Source organism: Cydia fagiglandana, chromosome Z (assembly GCF_963556715.1).
Source record: "Cydia fagiglandana chromosome Z, ilCydFagi1.1, whole genome shotgun sequence".
Classification (NCBI taxonomy): Eukaryota; Metazoa; Arthropoda; class Insecta; order Lepidoptera; family Tortricidae; genus Cydia; species Cydia fagiglandana.
In genome coordinates, this window is record NC_085959.1 from 11,523,504 (window position 1) to 11,542,864 (window position 19,361).

General features: G+C 38.0%; 1 protein-coding gene across 2 annotated transcripts in view; it reads left to right on the plus strand.

Moving 5' to 3' along the window:
- Positions 1 to 2,461: 2,461 nt before the first annotated feature.
- Positions 2,462 to 19,361, plus strand: part of LOC134678315 (homeobox protein araucan-like) — a 115,818-nt gene continuing 98,918 nt past the window's right edge. Inside the window, exon 1 of one of the 2 annotated variants that reach the window (XM_063536824.1) lies at positions 2,462 to 3,026. In XM_063536824.1, the coding sequence (XP_063392894.1) occupies positions 2,934 to 3,026 (93 nt within the window). In that variant the 5' untranslated portion in view covers positions 2,462 to 2,933. The remainder of the gene's footprint in view (positions 3,027 to 19,361) is intronic. The other variant, XM_063536821.1, reaches the window with a different exon arrangement.

Below are 19,361 nucleotides of genomic sequence, written 5' to 3' on the forward strand. Positions count from 1 at the left end.
CTGATATTCCTATAGTCTATAGGCAAATTAAACAAAAGTCGTCTCCTTCACGATTTTCGTCGACATCTCTTCTAAATACCTAAAACTGGTATGGACGTGTTCCTCGTGGTCTCCAGAATATTAATAGACATGTTTTTATTTTATGGAGGAGGGGGGGGGGGGGTCGAAAAAAAGGAAGGAAAAAGTGGGCGGCCGACCAGGGGGCCGATTTTTGAAATTCGACCACTCGATTTCGTGTATTTTGTTAAATGATATCTCCACTACTAGGCGTTTAAATTCTACTAATAGAATTGAAATCGAGTGGTCAATACCACTAGATTTCAAATATCGAGCGTCCATATTTCAAAAATTAGGTTTTCGCCGTTTTCCACCGATTTTCGAGTGACGAAATCGAGTGATCGAAATTCAAAAATCGGCCCTCTGCATTGATATTTGTTCACGTCTTAAGTCCTATGGGACCGATCGGTTCGTGTGAGATGTCATTTGAAAGAGTATTAAATGTGTCAGAAATGTCAGAATACACTCATTTAGGCAGACCTAAGTGTCAACTTTTTAAGTCAAGTAAATCGATATTAGTACGGATATGATGGTCGTATTTGTCTACGTGACAGCGTAATAAAACGGTGTCCGTCCCTTTCTATCCCGCAGAGTTAAAAAGTGACAGTTGTTTTATCACGTGGATAAAGCGACCCATAATATTCTTACAGTACAGTTTGTATTTTATCGCAGTAAGTTTTTACAATTAACACAAAAGTTATAAGACTTATTATAAGGGATCTTATATGTCGGTTGACTATTAGGTAAGGTGTATTCGGGTAATACCGAATGTCGGATTATTCCGAAATTCAGATGAAAATCACCCTTAATTCCATCATAATAAAAGTCTCTTTTCGGAATATTCCGACAGTTTTCGACATTCGCCCGTTACCCGAGTAAACCCTAATACACATATAATATGTTTCCTATAGGCTACTATAGAACCTTGTCGCTTTATGAACTATATACATCGCACTGTCGTAGACGATAAAAATATTGATTTTTATTACATGGTTCTATTATATAGTGGCCTAGGAATTAGGAATCAAATGACTAACTGACTGTACCTACGCACGAGTAACTGAAGAGAAGAAAGCGCCGCATGCGGCTCGCAAATTGCGGGTTGCTGACCTCTGTCTGAGGCATTTTCATAGTGTTCATACTTATATTACAGCAATCATTGACCAAGAAGCATTAATTTTTACTGGTAACCTACCTAATTTTTACCTTTGTCATTAGAAATCTAATCCCAGTATAGCTGCAAGTATATTTTTTATTAATGTGACTGCCGTCTGAAATAAAAGCCCTGATGACGTCTGATGACGAATTTCTAACGCTATTTTTCGTGGTTTTTAACCCTTTAGTTTAGTCCGTAGCGGCAATATACTTGCCATCATACTTAAAACAAAAACGCATCTCTACTATGAGAATTATGGTTCGAAATCGAACGACTAGAAAGGAATGTCAAATGGTTAAAGGGTTTTCGTACATAAGCTGAATAAGTTCAAAGAAAAGATATTGGTGCCAGAGTCGGAATCTACGTCCTCCGGATTGAAAGTCGCCTTTCGACTGGGCCATCGGTGTTCGAGTTGAGGTTAGGTAAAGTTGCTGATAGTCACAACTTCGTAATTATGTGGGCCGTCCGTCGTATACCTATGTACGTAACATTGAAGAACTTTCAATTTAGTGAAGCTGGTAGTTGCGGACTTTCAGAGTCTAACAAGAATTAGACATTTAACTTTTAATTGGGCGCTTGTACGGTCTTCAGGAACTTTGGCACACTAAGTGTTTAACTATGTTTATTCTACGCTTTTGATAATGCCCGGGGTTGCTAATGTGTATCGGTGAGTTTTGGGACGATCAATGGATATACATAGATTTGAAAATTGGTAAACTATTCATGACTTTTGACTTACTGGACATACTTATAGGTATGGTCTGATTTAGGCTTTTACTGTGCTAAGTCTGAAAATGAAAATGTGGTATCGTGTGATATACTGATATGTCACTACAATCTGTGATGTACTAATTGTCCGGAAGCGGGGTTTCCAGAGAGTATGTAATGATGTTGGTAACTACATATATAGGTACTTATTTTCATGTAAATTTCCTAAAATAAAAGATATACTTAGCCTAGACCTGAGGCTAAGTAAGAAAAATCTAAGGAAGTACGCAAGTAGGTGAAAAAGTTAGTAGGCAGGTACTTATACGTAGATAAGAAAAAGTTTCATCAACTTTTCATAAGTGTCTGCTAATTTAGTTAACAGTGACCGCCGGTTCGTTGTTTGTTATGAAAATGTGCAGCATGGTGTTTTCTCGTTGGCGCTAAGAGCTCGGTGATGGTTCATGTTAGCAGCTGGTAAGCGGACGTAGCGGGGCTGAGAGGTACGGCCATGTTGCGGCCGCGGACGGCGGGAAATCGCGGCCGCCCATGGGAGGCGTGCGGCACCGGCTCGAGGAAAAAGGACGGGGAGATGCGCAGGTTGGGCGGGGAAAAGAGAGGGCCGCGAGGCGGCGCGACGCAGAGGGCGTGCGGCCTCGCGGACGCCACGCACTCCTGCCTCGGTCGCGTCGACGGGCGGCCGGGATCGCGCTCCTCGCCACACTGACTCCGCACGCTGCCTGCACAGACTTTTCTCTTGCGTTTTTCGCCGCGCCGGTACCGGCGGGCACGTGATACCTGTTTTTTTCTCTCTCGCTCGACTGTGACAGCCGGGTGTCGCGTGCGATCGCACTTTTCCCGCCACTTTTAGTGGAAATCGGACGGCTCACAAGTTTTTGGCGCGAAATGTGTACGGATGGTTCCCAGTGTCAGAAGCTAGAATGACTGCACGGTTTGTTTGTGAAAAGTCGTTGGAGCTGTGTTAGCCGGTCTAGTAGCTGTAAAAGTCGTAATAATGGATGACTGGGAGCGGCACGTGACGCCTCTCCTGCAGGACATGGGCTGCCCCAGCGAGGATGCTCAGGACGACTTCTTTAACCAACAAGACGTAAGTCATAAGTATAACTCTTGCAGAAAACTATGCCGCCTGTTGATGCCGCAGCTTCAAGTATGTTAGCAGAAAGTCTGTGTGGATAGCGCAAAAGTTGTCAGATGTATATAATATTTTCATAGAAAATCTGCAACACTTTGCAGAACTTTACATAGAAACCCGAATTTATGCCAAATGCGAACTTTTGATATGTTATGATTGAGTTGTATGACCGAAAAATTAGGACTATGTTTAAGTAATGCTCATGGTGCTCATAACATAATGCTCATATAATAAATCGAAGATCATATATGTACGACTCTCTGTAGAGTATGTAGGAATTAAAATCTAGAAAATACTTATGATATGTTGAATGTCCTATAAAATATTCACTACAAAAAGTCAAGGTAGTGAGTTCAAGCCCCCTTTTGCTCTCAATAGGACATTGCTAAAGATTCTCGTTAGGAAAAAAATGCAAAAGAAGGGTCATATCGAACATTGCCAATCTCTAAGCAAAAACATATCAAACCACGTCCCATACAAACCTGAAGCCAAAGATAGGTAATGTATAAGACCTATTTTAATCTAGATACACTCCTTGGAGTCATCATTGTGCATGCTGTCAAAATCTGTCACGCTGAATTAAACTGTGAATAAGTTCATGGTTGTCCTCAAAAAATATGAGATTACGAAGTAATGAAGGTATTGATTTGTTTATTTTATCTGTAATTTGTATTGAACTCAAGTTTAATGACTTCTATATGTATTTAATGTCAGACAATAATTAATCATCGGCCTGACCCTACTCATCTTACTTCTTGCAACTCAAATTGTCTAAATTAAATAAGTACAAAATTGTCATCTCAGTAGGTCACACCACCTTACATTAGAATTATGCTTAGAGAACACTTTATATCACACTTTTTGACATATCTTTGTTATACGATCTTACAAAAAAGGCACTGATAAAGCAAATAAATCACGCGATGAATGATAACCATCAGCTGCTAGTATCCATAATCAAAAATATAAATTATACATGTATATATCTTATTGGCACACAAAGTAATTTTCTACGTCCGATTTTGTATTTGACATATAAAAACTTTTTACAAAAAAAAGAAAACCGACTTCAAAAAGGATGAAATAAAATATTATCCTTTTTAAGTCTATGCGTTACCAACTGATATGTTTGAAGTCGGTGCCAAGCCAACTTTTGAAGCATACCATGATTTTGGTGCGATTCTATAATGATTTACGTTGGATTGCCTTACACGACGACAATGAACGTACTTTCTGTAGGTACAGTCGTCGTTAAAAATATGTTTACACTTTTCGTCTTATATTACATATTACAAAGGAGTACGGTGCAAAAGTGTAAACATATCTTTGACGTCGACTGTACCTAAGAACACACGATCAAATCTTCTTGGTACAGTCCGTACCATGTTTGTCGGCACGCAAGCGTGGGATTGGGACTGAGTTATTTCCCGTCCCTTATTCAGAGGACTACATTTCAAAATATAAAACAATTCAAGGAATTTACTTTCTTGCCAAATTTCACCTAAAGCGGTTCAGTTGTTTAGCCATGAAAAGGCGACAAAGAGGCAGACAGAATTACTTACACATTTATAATTAGTTATTAGTACAGTTCTAATGGGATTTATAGTCATAAAGCTGATTATTTTTGACGGGTATTGTTACTACTTGGCTTGGCACCGACTTCAAACATATCAGTTGGTAACGCATAGACTTAAAAAGGATAATATTTTATTTCATCCTTTTTGAAGTCGGTTTTCTTTTTTTTGTAAAAAGTTTTTATTTTTCCATTTTTAGTTTTTAACGCATTGTTAAAAAGTGCGCGACGCATGAATGAAAAACAACATCATGATTAACACTAAATTCGTGTACCTACTTTAATAAATATGTACTTAATCAGGAATTTTTTCGAGTCCGTCTGGGAAATTATAATTCCTGACACTACACTAAATCCATCCTCCGCCCCGCCGCTGACCCAATCCCTCAACTCCTCGATCACTCTACCTCACAGCGCATCAACCCCTGATCCATGAACCCCTCGACCCTGAACCAGCAGCCCTTCAACCGCCATTCCCTTAACTTCGCTTCGCCTTAACTCCTAACCCTAACCCCCGATCAGTAGCCTTACCAGCTTACCAAGAGTTTGACATTGATTTATTCGCTAGCGTGTGTGTAACTTACTTTCTTTGCATCTCGCTCGTACTGGTATATTAGTGCGAGCGAGATGCATAAATAGTAAGTTACGAAGACGTTAGCGTCGCTAACTTAGCGAATATGTCAATGTCAAACTCGTGGTAAGGCTACACTTGGCTACACTTGCACTACATCAAATTGGCGGTTTTCGGAAGCAAATGCTCGAGTTACTTTAGAAAACACCGAAATCACTTTACACGTGCCTTTAAAAACTGAGGAGTTCCCTCAATTCCTCGTGGATTCCATCATCAGACCAGAACCAAAAATAATACGGAAACACCTTGGAGGTAACTCCTTCCAAACAAAAAAAGAATTACTCAAATCGGATCACAGGTGCCGGAGTAATTGCTGAACATACTACATTTAAAAAATCATCATCATTATCATCAAAACAATCATCATCATCAGGTCTACTTCATCAAAGTGGTGGTTTTCGGGAGAAAATGCTCGAGTTGCTTAAGAAAACACCCAAATCACCATGCATGTGCCTTTAAAAATTGAGGAGTTCCCTCAATTCCTCATGGATTCCATCATCAGACCAGAACCAAAAATAATACGGAAACACCGTGGAGGTAACTCCTTCCAAACAAAAAAATAATTACTCAAATCGGATCACAGGTGCCGGAGTAATCGCTGAACATACTACATTTAAAAAATCATCATCATTATCATCAAAACAATCATCATCATCAGGTCTACTTCATCAAAGTGGTGGTTTTCGGGAGAAAATGCTCGAGTTGCTTAAGAAAACACCCAAATCACCATGCATGTGCCTTTAAAAATTGAGGAGTTCCCTCAATTCCTCATGGATCCCATCATCAGAACAGAACCAAATTAAAATGGGACCAACTCGGAGGTAGCTCCTTTCAAACAAAAAAAGAATTACTCAAATCGGACTACGGATGTCGGAGTAATCGGTGAACGTACATAGAAAAAAAAAAAAAAAATAGCCACAACCGAATACAGAACCTCCTCCTTCTATGAAATGGAAGTCGGTTAAAAATATATGACACTAAACAAGTGAAAGTTAATTGCAATTGTAATAAACTACTTTCAAAGAAATAGTGTAGGTATAGTCGGCGTCAAATACAGTATGTGTCCGACCATGGGGCTTTAATTCCAGGGCCTGATATTACTCGCTAAACTGAGCTACTTTTAGTATGGGACCAACCCTAAAATCGGGGAATTTTTTTTGGCTTTTCCATAGAAAACGTTGACATCTGATCAGACAAAATGTATGAAAACGTAAAATATTTTTTCGGGATTTCGGGGTTGGTGCCATAATAAAAGTAGCTCAGTTTAGCGAGTAGAATCGAGCCCTGGATTTAATGCCCGATGGTCAGTAACACCCTGTATAAGTTTACACTTTTGCACCTTATTCCTTTGTAATAAGGCGAAAAATGTAAACCTCTGACGTCGACTGTACACTGTTTAGGCAGTAGAATATGCCAAAGAAATATACATACTCTTGCATTCAGTCAAAACTAACTCAAAAATAGGACCCTCCCTTTTCCGTCGATCGCGTAAAAACAAGGGTCATACGTGGGTCATACAATAGTCGCGTATATCTCGCCTGCCATTTCGACCTACTAGGTACTTTACTTAGAGTACCTACTTTGCAACAAGTATTGGAGGCGAGAGTATGCATGACAAGATAAACTATAGGTACTGAAGACCAAAACAAAAAAATTTATGGACGCAACACATAGTCGCTAAAATATTAGATTTTCGCAAGTAAGTAATTGATTACAAAGAGAATATACACGAATATTTCAGCAAATAGAGTAATGTGTTTTGCGTCTATTAAGTACATACTACTTAATGGAAATTGGTTACCTACTTTTAAATACGTGCTGCTGCTAATGACAATAGTCAAGAGATTTATGGGTGAATTTAATAGACGCAATACACATTACTCTATTTGCTGAAATATTCGTAACTTTCCAAGCGTTTCATACTTTACGGTCTTTTACTTTACTGCCGTAAAGCATACTTTACGGTAGTACCGAATGCTTGGAAAGTTGAATCGGTAGCAACACTTTTCCCGTTGAAACTTATACACTCTGAATACTTACAAAGTAGGTTAATCTTTAAGCTTTTCTCTCGTACTCGTAGTTCCGAGGCACAGACAAGACATCCACTAGACTGAGCATAGTCGCGCTACCCCCTCTGCCACGCATACGGTAATTTTTGTGTGAATTTCTTTGTGTGACGTCCGTGTCTTTGAACGGACCAATCACGGCACGGGACTTCGGTCATCTCGTCCCGCGCACCCCCGCATTTTTGGCATCATCGGTTGCATAAATTATTGGTCTACACTCGGTCTAGAGGATTCCTAGTCTATGTTCCGAGGTAACAATGGCAAACACTAGTTCGAACTCCGTCCTTACTTAAGTTGACAACTAAGGATGACTCACGCGAGACCGGGCAAGGGCCGAGCCGGAGCTTCCAGCGCTTCGTTTTCTATGGAAAGCACCACGTGATCACCAATTAACCGTCATAGAAAATGGCATGTCGGTCGCTTCGGCCCGGGCCTAGCCCGGTCTAGCGTTAGCGATCTCTTAAGATTGACTCACTTTAGACCGGGCCGTGTCCGGTCTGGAGCTTCCGGCGCTTACTTTTCTATGACATGACAGGCGATCACGTGATGCTTTCGATAGAAAACGATGCGTCGGAAGCTCCGGCCCGGTCACGGCCCGGTCTAACGTGAGTCATCCTTTATACACGGCGTAACATGAGGAAACCGAATAATTTTAACCACGCATTTCTGAGGTCAAAAGAAGGAAAAAATTTAATATGAGCTGAGGTAAATTTCGGCAAAAACAATTTTTTTTTGTTTTGTTTTTTCAATTTTTTAAATGTATTTGTACATAAAAAATAAATGTTATTGGTCTTGTCAATTAAAATTAAAATTGAATTTTACATTTTTTTTTCGTAAAACCTACTTTTTGCAAAGTGTTTCTTGTCACTTTTTGTCATCTATCAATAAGGATATTTAAAGACTACGTCCCATAGCAGCAACATCACCATCAAAAAGGCCTTTTACACTATGTAACAATAAAAACTTATTTTTTATTTAATTAATATTATCTCTGAAACTAGGTGAAATCCAAAAAAGTTTCATAGGACATTTTTGTCTCTAAATATTATGATCAGGAATACGCTATTAAAATTATTCGGTTTCCTCATGTTACACCGCGTAAATATTAAGCAAAAGCCTCTGTTGCAAAAAGTGGTGATGTCACCGGCTCACCTGTACAAATCTAATAAAATATGAGCAGTCAATTTTGTCGAAATGCCTTCAAAAAATACTAGGTAGGCACATACATATACCAAACTCATTAGTAATGCTGATGTAACGAATAGAATTGTATATGCCGAATATCAGTTTTACAAATTTTCCTATAGTTTTCGATGCTCATTTCAAATTTCATAACGTTAAAATTAAAGTCTTCTAAATAAACATTACTGCAAATGTGGATTATATTACATACAATTAATAGTTATCGATAACTGTCATTTAAAAAGACAAAAAAAGTCAAACATACCAGCTAACGTAGAATACAATTGTATTTCATTACATTACATGAAAGTACCTTTCAAATTAAAATTAATACTTAGGTACCAAATTTTTAAGGCCCTTTTGAAGCAGAGAAAAAAAAAACAAATTTCTAAGCCATAACATTAAAAAATGCGTTGTTTGTAGCACATACATGTCTAAGTAATATTTATACAAAACCATTCAAATGCGCGTGGGACTATTACGCGTAATGGAGGGTTCCTTCATACCTTCATAGTCTTCTAACCTACGATAAAACAAGCCATACAAGCAAAGAGGATTATTTTCCCAGCACTTATTTACGTATTTACATAGACATAGACATAGAAAATTTTTATTTAACACCACATTGAGAAATATTTACAGGCAATGCTACATGTTTTTGCACCGCCTACAACTTATCTGCTTTGCCTAAAGGTTGACTGGTAGAGAATGCCTTATGGCATTAAGTTCGCCTTTTGTACAGTGTATTTCCTTATGTGCAATAAAGATTAAATAAATAAATAAATAAATGCTACAAAACATTATAAGCTTAGAATTAGGCAATAGTACATTACTACAGAGGCCGGGACGAAAGGGGTTGCCGGCCGAAGACATATAGACGGCCGAGCGAAGCGAGGCCGGATAGGTCTGAGCGCGGGCAACCCCATTTCCCGCCGAGGTATGTATAGTGCTTTTCTCAAACATGCAATGAAATAAATAAAATAAAAAATCCACGAAACCCAAGTTTTATTTATAGAAAAAACTAAAAGTAAACTACACCCAAAATATAACCAACACGTACCTATATCATTATCACGCGTATGTTTTACACGAGTCGTGTATTTTTACTACCCGTATATTTTCATGTATCTTTGATTTTTTCGCCTTGTATCCGTCTGACTGTCGTTTTTGTCACATAAGTTTACATAGTCTTTCATCTTGATATCATGTTTCACATACATCGTTGTTGCATGGAGTAAATAAGTATAATTTCCACAGTGTTGACGAATTTGTAGTTACATTCATTTAAAATATGCCACAAAACTGTTTCTAATAAACTGTAAGCCATTTTTCTTAGTTTCTCAAATAATAAAATTGCCATAAGCAACCATATACATACTTCGTCTTTGACTTGGCGGCAGAGGCAGCAAGTTATTTAAAATCAATTCTGCTTACGCTGCCAATTCCAACATTGTAATCGTAGTACAATTAATATTAATTTCATTATTTCGTCGGAACTCATAATATTAAAGTCAAAAAATCAACAACGCACCATAAATCCAATAAAACAGAATGAATATTTTTCAACTTTACCTCCATAACAATTTAAAAAATATAACTACGCGTGTTTGAGTAGACCTTTTAACCGCTAACGTTTAGATGAAATATTTGAAATGTTTTTATTTGTGTAGTTAAATTTATAATTTTAAATTCTAAAATTATAGAATGTATTATTTATTAAGTTCATGTTGATTTTATACAAATAAAACTGCAAATTATAGCAAACACTGTTTTTTTTTTTATTTAACCGCTAACGTTTAGATGAAATATTTGAAATGTTTTTATTTGTGTAGTTAAATTTATAATTTTAAATTCTAAAATTATAGAATGTATTATTTATTAAGTTCATGTTGATTTTATACAAATAAAACTGCAAATTATAGCAAACACTGTTTTTTTTTTATAGGCGTAGTGGCAGAGTGTCATTACGAACCATAAAGCAAATGCTGCCTCTAGTTTTTTTTAATGGATGAATGCCACGATGCTGTGTCACAAATATCTGTGAAAAAAAAAATTAAAAAAGAGGACTTTGCCGGCCTTGGCCTGCAAGATGTGTATGAAATTCCATTAACGACCTTTTGTCCTAGCCGCACCTGAAACGTCATACTTCGCAGCCTATTATAAGGAACATAACATCAATATTTCATTGCATGTTTGAGAAAAAAATATTATGTTTACATGTAGATATCATTTTTTAAATTATGATGTTAAAAAGGAGCGAACCTCAGCAGGCTTACCTACTACAGCGCTGGTTTTCAGGCCGACCCTTCGTACAATATGAATAACACACATTTACATTTAATAAGATTTTGGAGAAAAAAAAAATCATTTATGCCCCAACATATGGACATGATCATCCAAAAGAAAGAAAACAATTAAACTAAAAAAAAGCAATCCAACTTCAAATAAGGATAAAATTCCTTATATGTGTGCTAGGAAATGAAACGTTTGAAGTAGATGCTTCTTTGGTCTTCGTTGGAAAAATAAAACGTGTTCGTTGTTTAGGGTCATAAATAGTAAGCAAACAATGAACTGTTAAGTAGCGATTCATTGAACCACTTTTACCTATAACACGTCCAATTATAGGTATAAACATAAATTAACATTTCTGTCATTCAATTCGACCGCAAAGCAAAAACTCCGGTTGACAGCCCCTTATTGTGGTTAAGTGGGGTGTGGCCGCTCTATAAGTGGTCATTATTTCAATTTCATTTATGTTCATCTTCCTTAGTTGTAATAAAGAGCTTCTTTCTGCGAATTTCCTTCAACTTCAGACTTATGGTAACATTCCATTTCTAACCGCAGCTGCACTACCGGTATTCGCGTCGCTGTCATTGTCAATTTCCATAGTAAAATTGACAGTAATGCAGCTGCAGTTAGAAATGGAATGTTACCCTTATTCGTGTTTCGTCTTAAGGTGACAGTCCATTTCCAACGACAGCAGCACTACCATTCATGTTACTATGGAAACTGACAATAACACAACAACGCGTTCGTAGTAGTAGTGCAGAGAGCTGCGGTCAGAAATGGAATGTTACCCTTAGACAACGTTAACATACACTCTACTATTTCTGGCATGTGAAAACGAGAATAAGCCGTTTTTGCTCTGAGCAGAGAGCTACACAAAATAAAAATAACGTCCGTTTAGGACTTGATTATGAAATCATGAACTATATTTCGAATCTATAGAACAAACCAACATTCTGAATGCCGATTATCTACTTACAATTCAGTATGACAATTATCTTACAGAAAATTAATAATTGTAATTTTCATCATTCGTTCAATTCATCGTTTTTTCACGGAAACGTACGAACGTGTCTATTTCAGTCAGTCTCGGTACAAAAAGTACTGAGGTTTACTGAAGTAGCATGATAAATACGAACGTTTCCGAGAAAATACGAAAGAAAACAACTATGCACTACATCTGTACTATCGTTAACGCACTGCCGTGATTAGAGAAGATCATATCATCATTATCCACTCGGATATAACCACATGCATGCATACATAGCTATCATGGTTCATGAGATACGCCTGGTGACAGACAGACAGATAGATGGACAGCGGAGTCTTAGTAATAGGGTCCCATTTTTACCCTTTGGATTACGGAACCATAAAAATAAATCTTACTTTAAAAAAGATAAAATTAAATATTATCCCATACCTATGTGTGCTAGGAAATGAAACGTTTGAAGTAGATGCTTCTTTGGTCTTCGTTGGAAAAATAAAACGTGTTCGTTGTTTAGGGTCATAAATAGTAAGCAAACAATGAACTGTTAAGTAGCGATTCATTGAACCACTTTTACCTATAACACGTCCAATTATAGGTATAAACATAAATTAACATTTCTGTCATTCAATTCGACCGCAAAGCAAAAACTCCGGTTGACAGCCCCTTATTGTGGTTAAGTGGGGTGTGGCCGCTCTATAAGTGGTCATTATTTCAATTTCATTTATGTTCATCTTCCTTAGTTGTAATAAAGAGCTTCTTTCTGCGAATTTCCTTCAACTTCAGACTTATGGTAACATTCCATTTCTAACCGCAGCTGCACTACCGGTATTCGCGTCGCTGTCATTGTCAATTTCCATAGTAAAATTGACAGTAATGCAGCTGCAGTTAGAAATGGAATGTTACCCTTATTCGTGTTTCGTCTTAAGGTGACAGTCCATTTCCAACGACAGCAGCACTACCATTCATGTTACTATGGAAACTGACAATAACACAACAACGCGTTCGTAGTAGTAGTGCAGAGAGCTGCGGTCAGAAATGGAATGTTACCCTTAGACAACGTTAACATACACTCTACTATTTCTGGCATGTGAAAACGAGAATAAGCCGTTTTTGCTCTGAGCAGAGAGCTACACAAAATAAAAATAACGTCCGTTTAGGACTTGATTATGAAATCATGAACTATATTTCGAATCTATAGAACAAACCAACATTCTGAATGCCGATTATCTACTTACAATTCAGTATGACAATTATCTTACAGAAAATTAATAATTGTAATTTTCATCATTCGTTCAATTCATCGTTTTTTCACGGAAACGTACGAACGTGTCTATTTCAGTCAGTCTCGGTACAAAAAGTACTGAGGTTTACTGAAGTAGCATGATAAATACGAACGTTTCCGAGAAAATACGAAAGAAAACAACTATGCACTACATCTGTACTATCGTTAACGCACTGCCGTGATTAGAGAAGATCATATCATCATTATCCACTCGGATATAACCACATGCATGCATACATAGCTATCATGGTTCATGAGATACGCCTGGTGACAGACAGACAGATAGATGGACAGCGGAGTCTTAGTAATAGGGTCCCATTTTTACCCTTTGGATTACGGAACCATAAAAATAAATCTTACTTTAAAAAAGATAAAATTAAATATTATCCCATACCTATGTGTGCTAGGAAATGATATGTTTGAAGTTGGTGCTTCTTTCGTCTTCCTTTGTAAGTAAAGGATGACTCACGCTAGACCGGGCCGTGCCCGGCCCGTGGCGTCCGATGTCATTTCCTATGACGGCTGATCGATGATCACGTGGTGCTTTCCATAGAAAACGACGCGCCGGAAGCTCCGGCCCGGCCCCGGCCTGGTCTAGCGTGTGTCAACCTTAAGAGTGACATTCCATTTCCAACTGCAGCTGCAATACTGTTCATTTTACTATGGAAATTGACAATGACAGCGACGCGTTTCCATAGTAAAATGAACAGTATTGCAGCTGCAGTTGGAAATGGAATATCACTTTAATTCTGTTTTTGTATAGTATTGAGGTAACGGCAATTGGCAAGCCGCACAGACTATGAGAAAAGCAGCAATTAACAGCACTTTTTATTTAGACTTCAGTTATTTGTTGTTCTCTTTTCACCGTGGCAGCTAATGAAAAAAAAAATTTAGGTATATTCCTAATATCTACGTCAATTTGGATATGAAGCGTAAAAACTAAATATAAATATTATAAACGAAAGCATGCAACACTAGGAATTTTTTGAATTCAACACCTTTGTCAATTTTGACATGATCTGATTTATATATATAAAAAAAATAGCAAGAACATTTACTCAACTAATAATGTTGTTAAGTAGGTACACCATTTTGCAGCTTTATGATCAAAGCACATCAATGACAGATGTAATCCGAGCTTTGAAGTGACTGCTAATAAACCAGCAGCTTTATACTGTGCGACTAAAGATCAATCGAGCGAAGGCATGTCTTATCATCATCAAATTACCCATACAAGAAGTACCAGTAATATATAAGTAACGATTAAAAAAATCTTCTTTAGGTACTTTTTCTTGGGATTTTTAAATATGTTACATATCACATTTCTCTATAAATGTGTTCACAAAGGATAAAATAAGTTTGCAGACATTATAAAAAGCGCTTTAGAGATTAGGTATAGGTAAAGTATTTTAAGGTTCCATTTCCATTCCAAGGACGGGGCCCCGAAAGGACTCTAGGGCTCTGGAAAGAGAGGACATCCACTACCCAGGTGGCAGGACGAGATTGTTGCCACTGTAGGAAAGAATGGCAAAGTGTAGCATTAGATAAATCCAAATGGAAACAGCTGAAGGAGGCTTTAAACCAGAAGGGGTCTAAAGCAGAAAAATATTAACTTAAAAATATACCTATGTATGAAATAATAATATAAATAATTTAAAAATACAATTTCTCTGTGGAATAATGAAACCTCTAATAAATAATTAAATACATAAGCAGCTTGTCTTATTTGACTTCGAATCAAAATCCACACTTTACTTTTTAGGGCCCCCCCACATCTGGCGTCTTTCGAGCGTCGGCGTCTGTCGGCGTCGGTCCAGCGCTATGGAAAATGACGTCGCTGCGCAGTTGCGTCGACGCTGCGTCGACGTTGCGTCGACGTCGGCCATAGAATTGTAGACGCCGACGCTCGAAAGACGCCAGATGTGGGGGGGCCCTTAGTTGTTAGGATTACGGTCAATATGCCTCGGTAGGTACTTAGCATAACCATGTATGTAAATAAATATAACTTTTGAATATACCTACTTACAGCGTACTGCCGATGCGCTGCAAAGTAAAATTTAATGCTACGTTTTTAATTAAGGGTAACATTGCCAACTTTAGATAAGCATGGGAGCAATAAAAATATATCTTAAGGACATCACCGGTCGCAGTTTCGTGGAAACGTACGGTTAGGCGCGTGCCATGTGGCATCGTGCCCATTGCTGCCAGAGGGAGTACCATCTTCCTGGCTATTTAGAGTATTTAGACTAGCCATGAAATACCTACTCGTACGCAAAGGGGAAGGAAAAACCTTACCCTTAAAGGGATAAGTTCGCCTTTGTACTAATGACGAATGTTATTTTTCCTGCTTTGTTTTGATTTTTGTAAATAAGTTATAGTACCTACTTATAGTTAAAATTAAAATGTTAGTCATTACTTTTAAATTTAGCATTCGAGCTCTTATTAGGAAAAAATATGGTTGGTGTCTTAAGTTGGTAACGAATTGGACATGGATACTATGGAAAATTTGGGATATTTTGTGAATAAAATGTGAATGTGTGTGTGTGCTGGCGTCTGGGGACGACATTAGACCGCGGGCCAGGAGCAAAAATGTTCAGTAATTTAGTATTTTTAGGGTTCCGTACCTCAAAAGGAAAAAACGGAACCCTTATAGGATCACTCGTGCGTCTGTCTGTCCGTCTGTCCGTCTGTCACAGCCAATTCGCTCCGAAACTACCGGACCAATTAAGTTGAAATTTGGTACACATATGTAAGTCTGTGACCCAAAGACGGATATGTAACGTCAACAAATGAATTTTAAACATAGGGGCTACTTTTGGGGGGTAAACGATAAAATTAAAAAACAAAGTTTTGAAAACTATATCGTGTTACATATCAAACAAAAGAGCTCATTTTGGGAATCTCAAATATATTTTTGTTATAAATTTAGGATAAAAATTTTAGAAGTTATTCAAGAAAATAGACCAAAAATGACCATTCCCCCCCCTCTATTTCCGAAACTACTGGGTCTAAAATTCTTAAAAAAATACACAAAATAGTCCTTTACCTAAAGATGACAGGAAAACCTATGAGAAATCTAGAGTCAAGCGTGAGTCGGATTTAAGAACATAAATGCGGTTAACGTTTTTTTAGGGACACAGCCGCAATGGTTTAAGTGAAACGTGATGTAGACAGCTATTGCGAAGGCCATAGGCCGATATCCGCATAAGGCCGAAGGCCCGAAGCGTCCCAAAGTGGCGTTCCTTTAGCTTCAAGCGTGAGTCGGACTGAAGACAAAAAATGCGACTAGGCTGTAACTGGCACATAAGCAGCAGAAGTTGCTAAGCGGGCGAGGTGTTCAAAATTACCTTGACATGCTCTTATTGTCTTAACTATAAAGTCGCGTCCAGATCTTTTTAAACCACTCACCAGCTTAGCAACTTCTGTTGCTGACTGTACTGATTGATTAGGTTACTATTGTTACGTGTTTTAAAAAGCACTAGATATACAGGGTGGCTAAAAAATAAACTAAGTGTATTCCCGTTGCCAACGTGCAACCCTGAAATCGCGAGGAAAAATTGACCGTAGTTATGCAGAAAACGACCAACTCAATTTTTTTATCAATACAGAAAGCGACCAAAGCCACTGAGTTAGGGTGTAAGTCACTTTGACAAAAATAAAAAGTTGGTCGCTTTCTACAGAACTATGGTCAATTTGGCTGTTTCATACGTTTGGGCTAGTCAGTTTTCTATGGAAGGATACTTCTTTTTTCGCGATTTTGGGGTTGGTCCCATACTAAAAGTCGCTCAGTATAATCCCAAAACCTCCCTGGCTACGGAAATACACTTTTATTTTTGGCCATCCTGTAGGTATTATCTCTCTTCGGCCTTCGCTTTTAAAACACTTTCGGAAGTTGTAGGAAGCGCGACCCGTCGGACGCTCGAGTTTTCACTGTTTTCAGCTCTACGCATTTGGACACTTGTACTATTGTTCTGCATTTAATCTTCAGAGATGTAAAGATATAAGCCACCACGCCAGAAAACTTCATGTTACATCTGGTTTTTGATTGACCCATTCGGGTTTTTCAAGACGTTTCACGTACAAAAAATGTTGAAAATTATGTGATGTACGGAACCCTTGAAAGGCGAGTCCGACTCGCACTTGACCAGTTTTTTCAAATTTCCATCACGGTCATTCAAATATTTACTTAGCCCATGTCTCGAAGAAAATATATCGATGAAACGGTAGAACTACTAAGATAAAACCGTGGATTTTCTAAATAACAATACAAAAATTAGCTAATCATAAAAAAAAAACCCATGTTTATTTAAAACCAAATCAGTATAAATAAAAATAAATTATTATCAGACAACTAAGGCCCATAGATGCATGCATACCTTACAAACTAACATACATACAAAAAAATCTTAGAAGCTAAAAATTATTTCGGCGACACGGCGGATTTTCGTTTGTGTCGCATGTTCCGGTGCAGGATTTGGCAGATTCCCATGCCACGGAACCGCCGTATTTTTATCCCTTTGACCAGAAGTACGCGCTCGCGATGGTTTCCAGCAGCGGCCGCAGCACACGCACCACGAACGAGCAGAGGTAGGCTCTCTGCTGCTACGTTCGACGTGTTACCTCTCTATCGCACTTGTGAACTCGAACGTAAGTGTAACAGGGAGGCAACACGTTGAACGCGGTTCGCGGTAGGCCCTCTGAAGTGCACGTAATGGCGCGATCGCAGCTGGAACACTTTCAGCTCGCAACGGATCTTCTTGCGAACATATTCCACCACATCGTCAGCCGCCGATACTTCTACTTCATAGGTACTTACTTTTAATAATGAAAAATCATTTTCCATATTCCACAAACTTCCTTGTTCCTATTTATGTAGATAAAGCAAATGATAACATCTGGATTGCTCCACATAATTATCAGACGTAACTTGTCATTTGGGCTTCGTAAATAACAGGTTTCGCTTTTGACAGTTACGTATGGCGTTCTAATTTGAAAAAAAGTCGTTAATGTTCTTCGTGTTTGGATGTTGTAAGGTTCCGTTTACATAGCTGAAAGCGTGAATACTATGAAACCATTAATTTATAGGTTGTTTCCTGCTTTTGTAATAATAGGTATTTTTTACGGTATTCGACATTATTTATTCAGTATCTAACAGTAAAATATGGCAACTATCTAAGTACAATATTATACATTTAATATTGTAAAAAATAAATCTCTAAAATAACCATTATTGAGTCATCATAAAATATCTCATCAGATACAATAGCATGCAATAATTCGTAACAATACAATGTTGATTTCCTTTTCTTTTAGATGTCGGAGAGGAAAGGGTGCTCCAACCAAATATATAGATACATTATTTAAAATATATAGAGAGAGGTGTTAGTAATAGAGGCGTGTCCAATTAATGTTCATTTACATTATTAAGATTACCTCACTTTATTTTTGGAAATATCTGATATTTAATAATCTCCAAGAGTGTTAGATATTGTTTGTGACATCGGTGTAAGATTTCTGCTTGCTCTTAATTAACAATTTTAGCCATTATTGCACGTTTCACAATAATACCCCGTTAATTTTAACGCAGGCACTTTGCCTAAGTGCTGTATACGATTCCCTTAGACTAATGCATCCGTGAGAAAGTCCAGTAGAAGTGTTCACTTGTTCACGTGTTCACCGGACATGGGGACACGTGTAGTGATGGTCATTGGTCCAATGGGTACCCGCATTGTTTTAAAGAACCGGTAGTTTTAATGTAATTCTATACTATGACGCAGCTGTGCTACACTCGGTTGGGCCGCAAAGGCCGAATAAATTTTATGCACATCATAACGAAAATTAAAACATTAATAAACAGTATTTTTATCCGATGGCGGTGAAGGGTTCCGTTTTTAATGAAGTAAATGTCAGTCTTAAATGAATATTTTAAGGTAGATAGAGTCGACCGAGTCTGATGCCGAGAAGCGATTCACTTGGTCGTTTTTGTTACTGGAATGGGAACTTTCATGTTAACTATGTGGTTTTCCAATCTTGAAACAGATTACGTTGGTTGGGGACGTGCACAGGATGGAGCCTTCTCGTTTGCCACGCCAAACGACCGGTTAGGCGACCAATGCTTCGTTTTAAGGATAGTGCAAAGCGAGACATGTTGTTTTTCCGGGTCGCTCCCACCAACTGGGAAAACGGAGGCTGAAGAACGCGACCCTTGGAGGAAGACACTGGGTGAAGGGGTAGTTTCACACGATGAAGCGTGGTTTAGCCTTCTTCACACTAGGCGAGAAC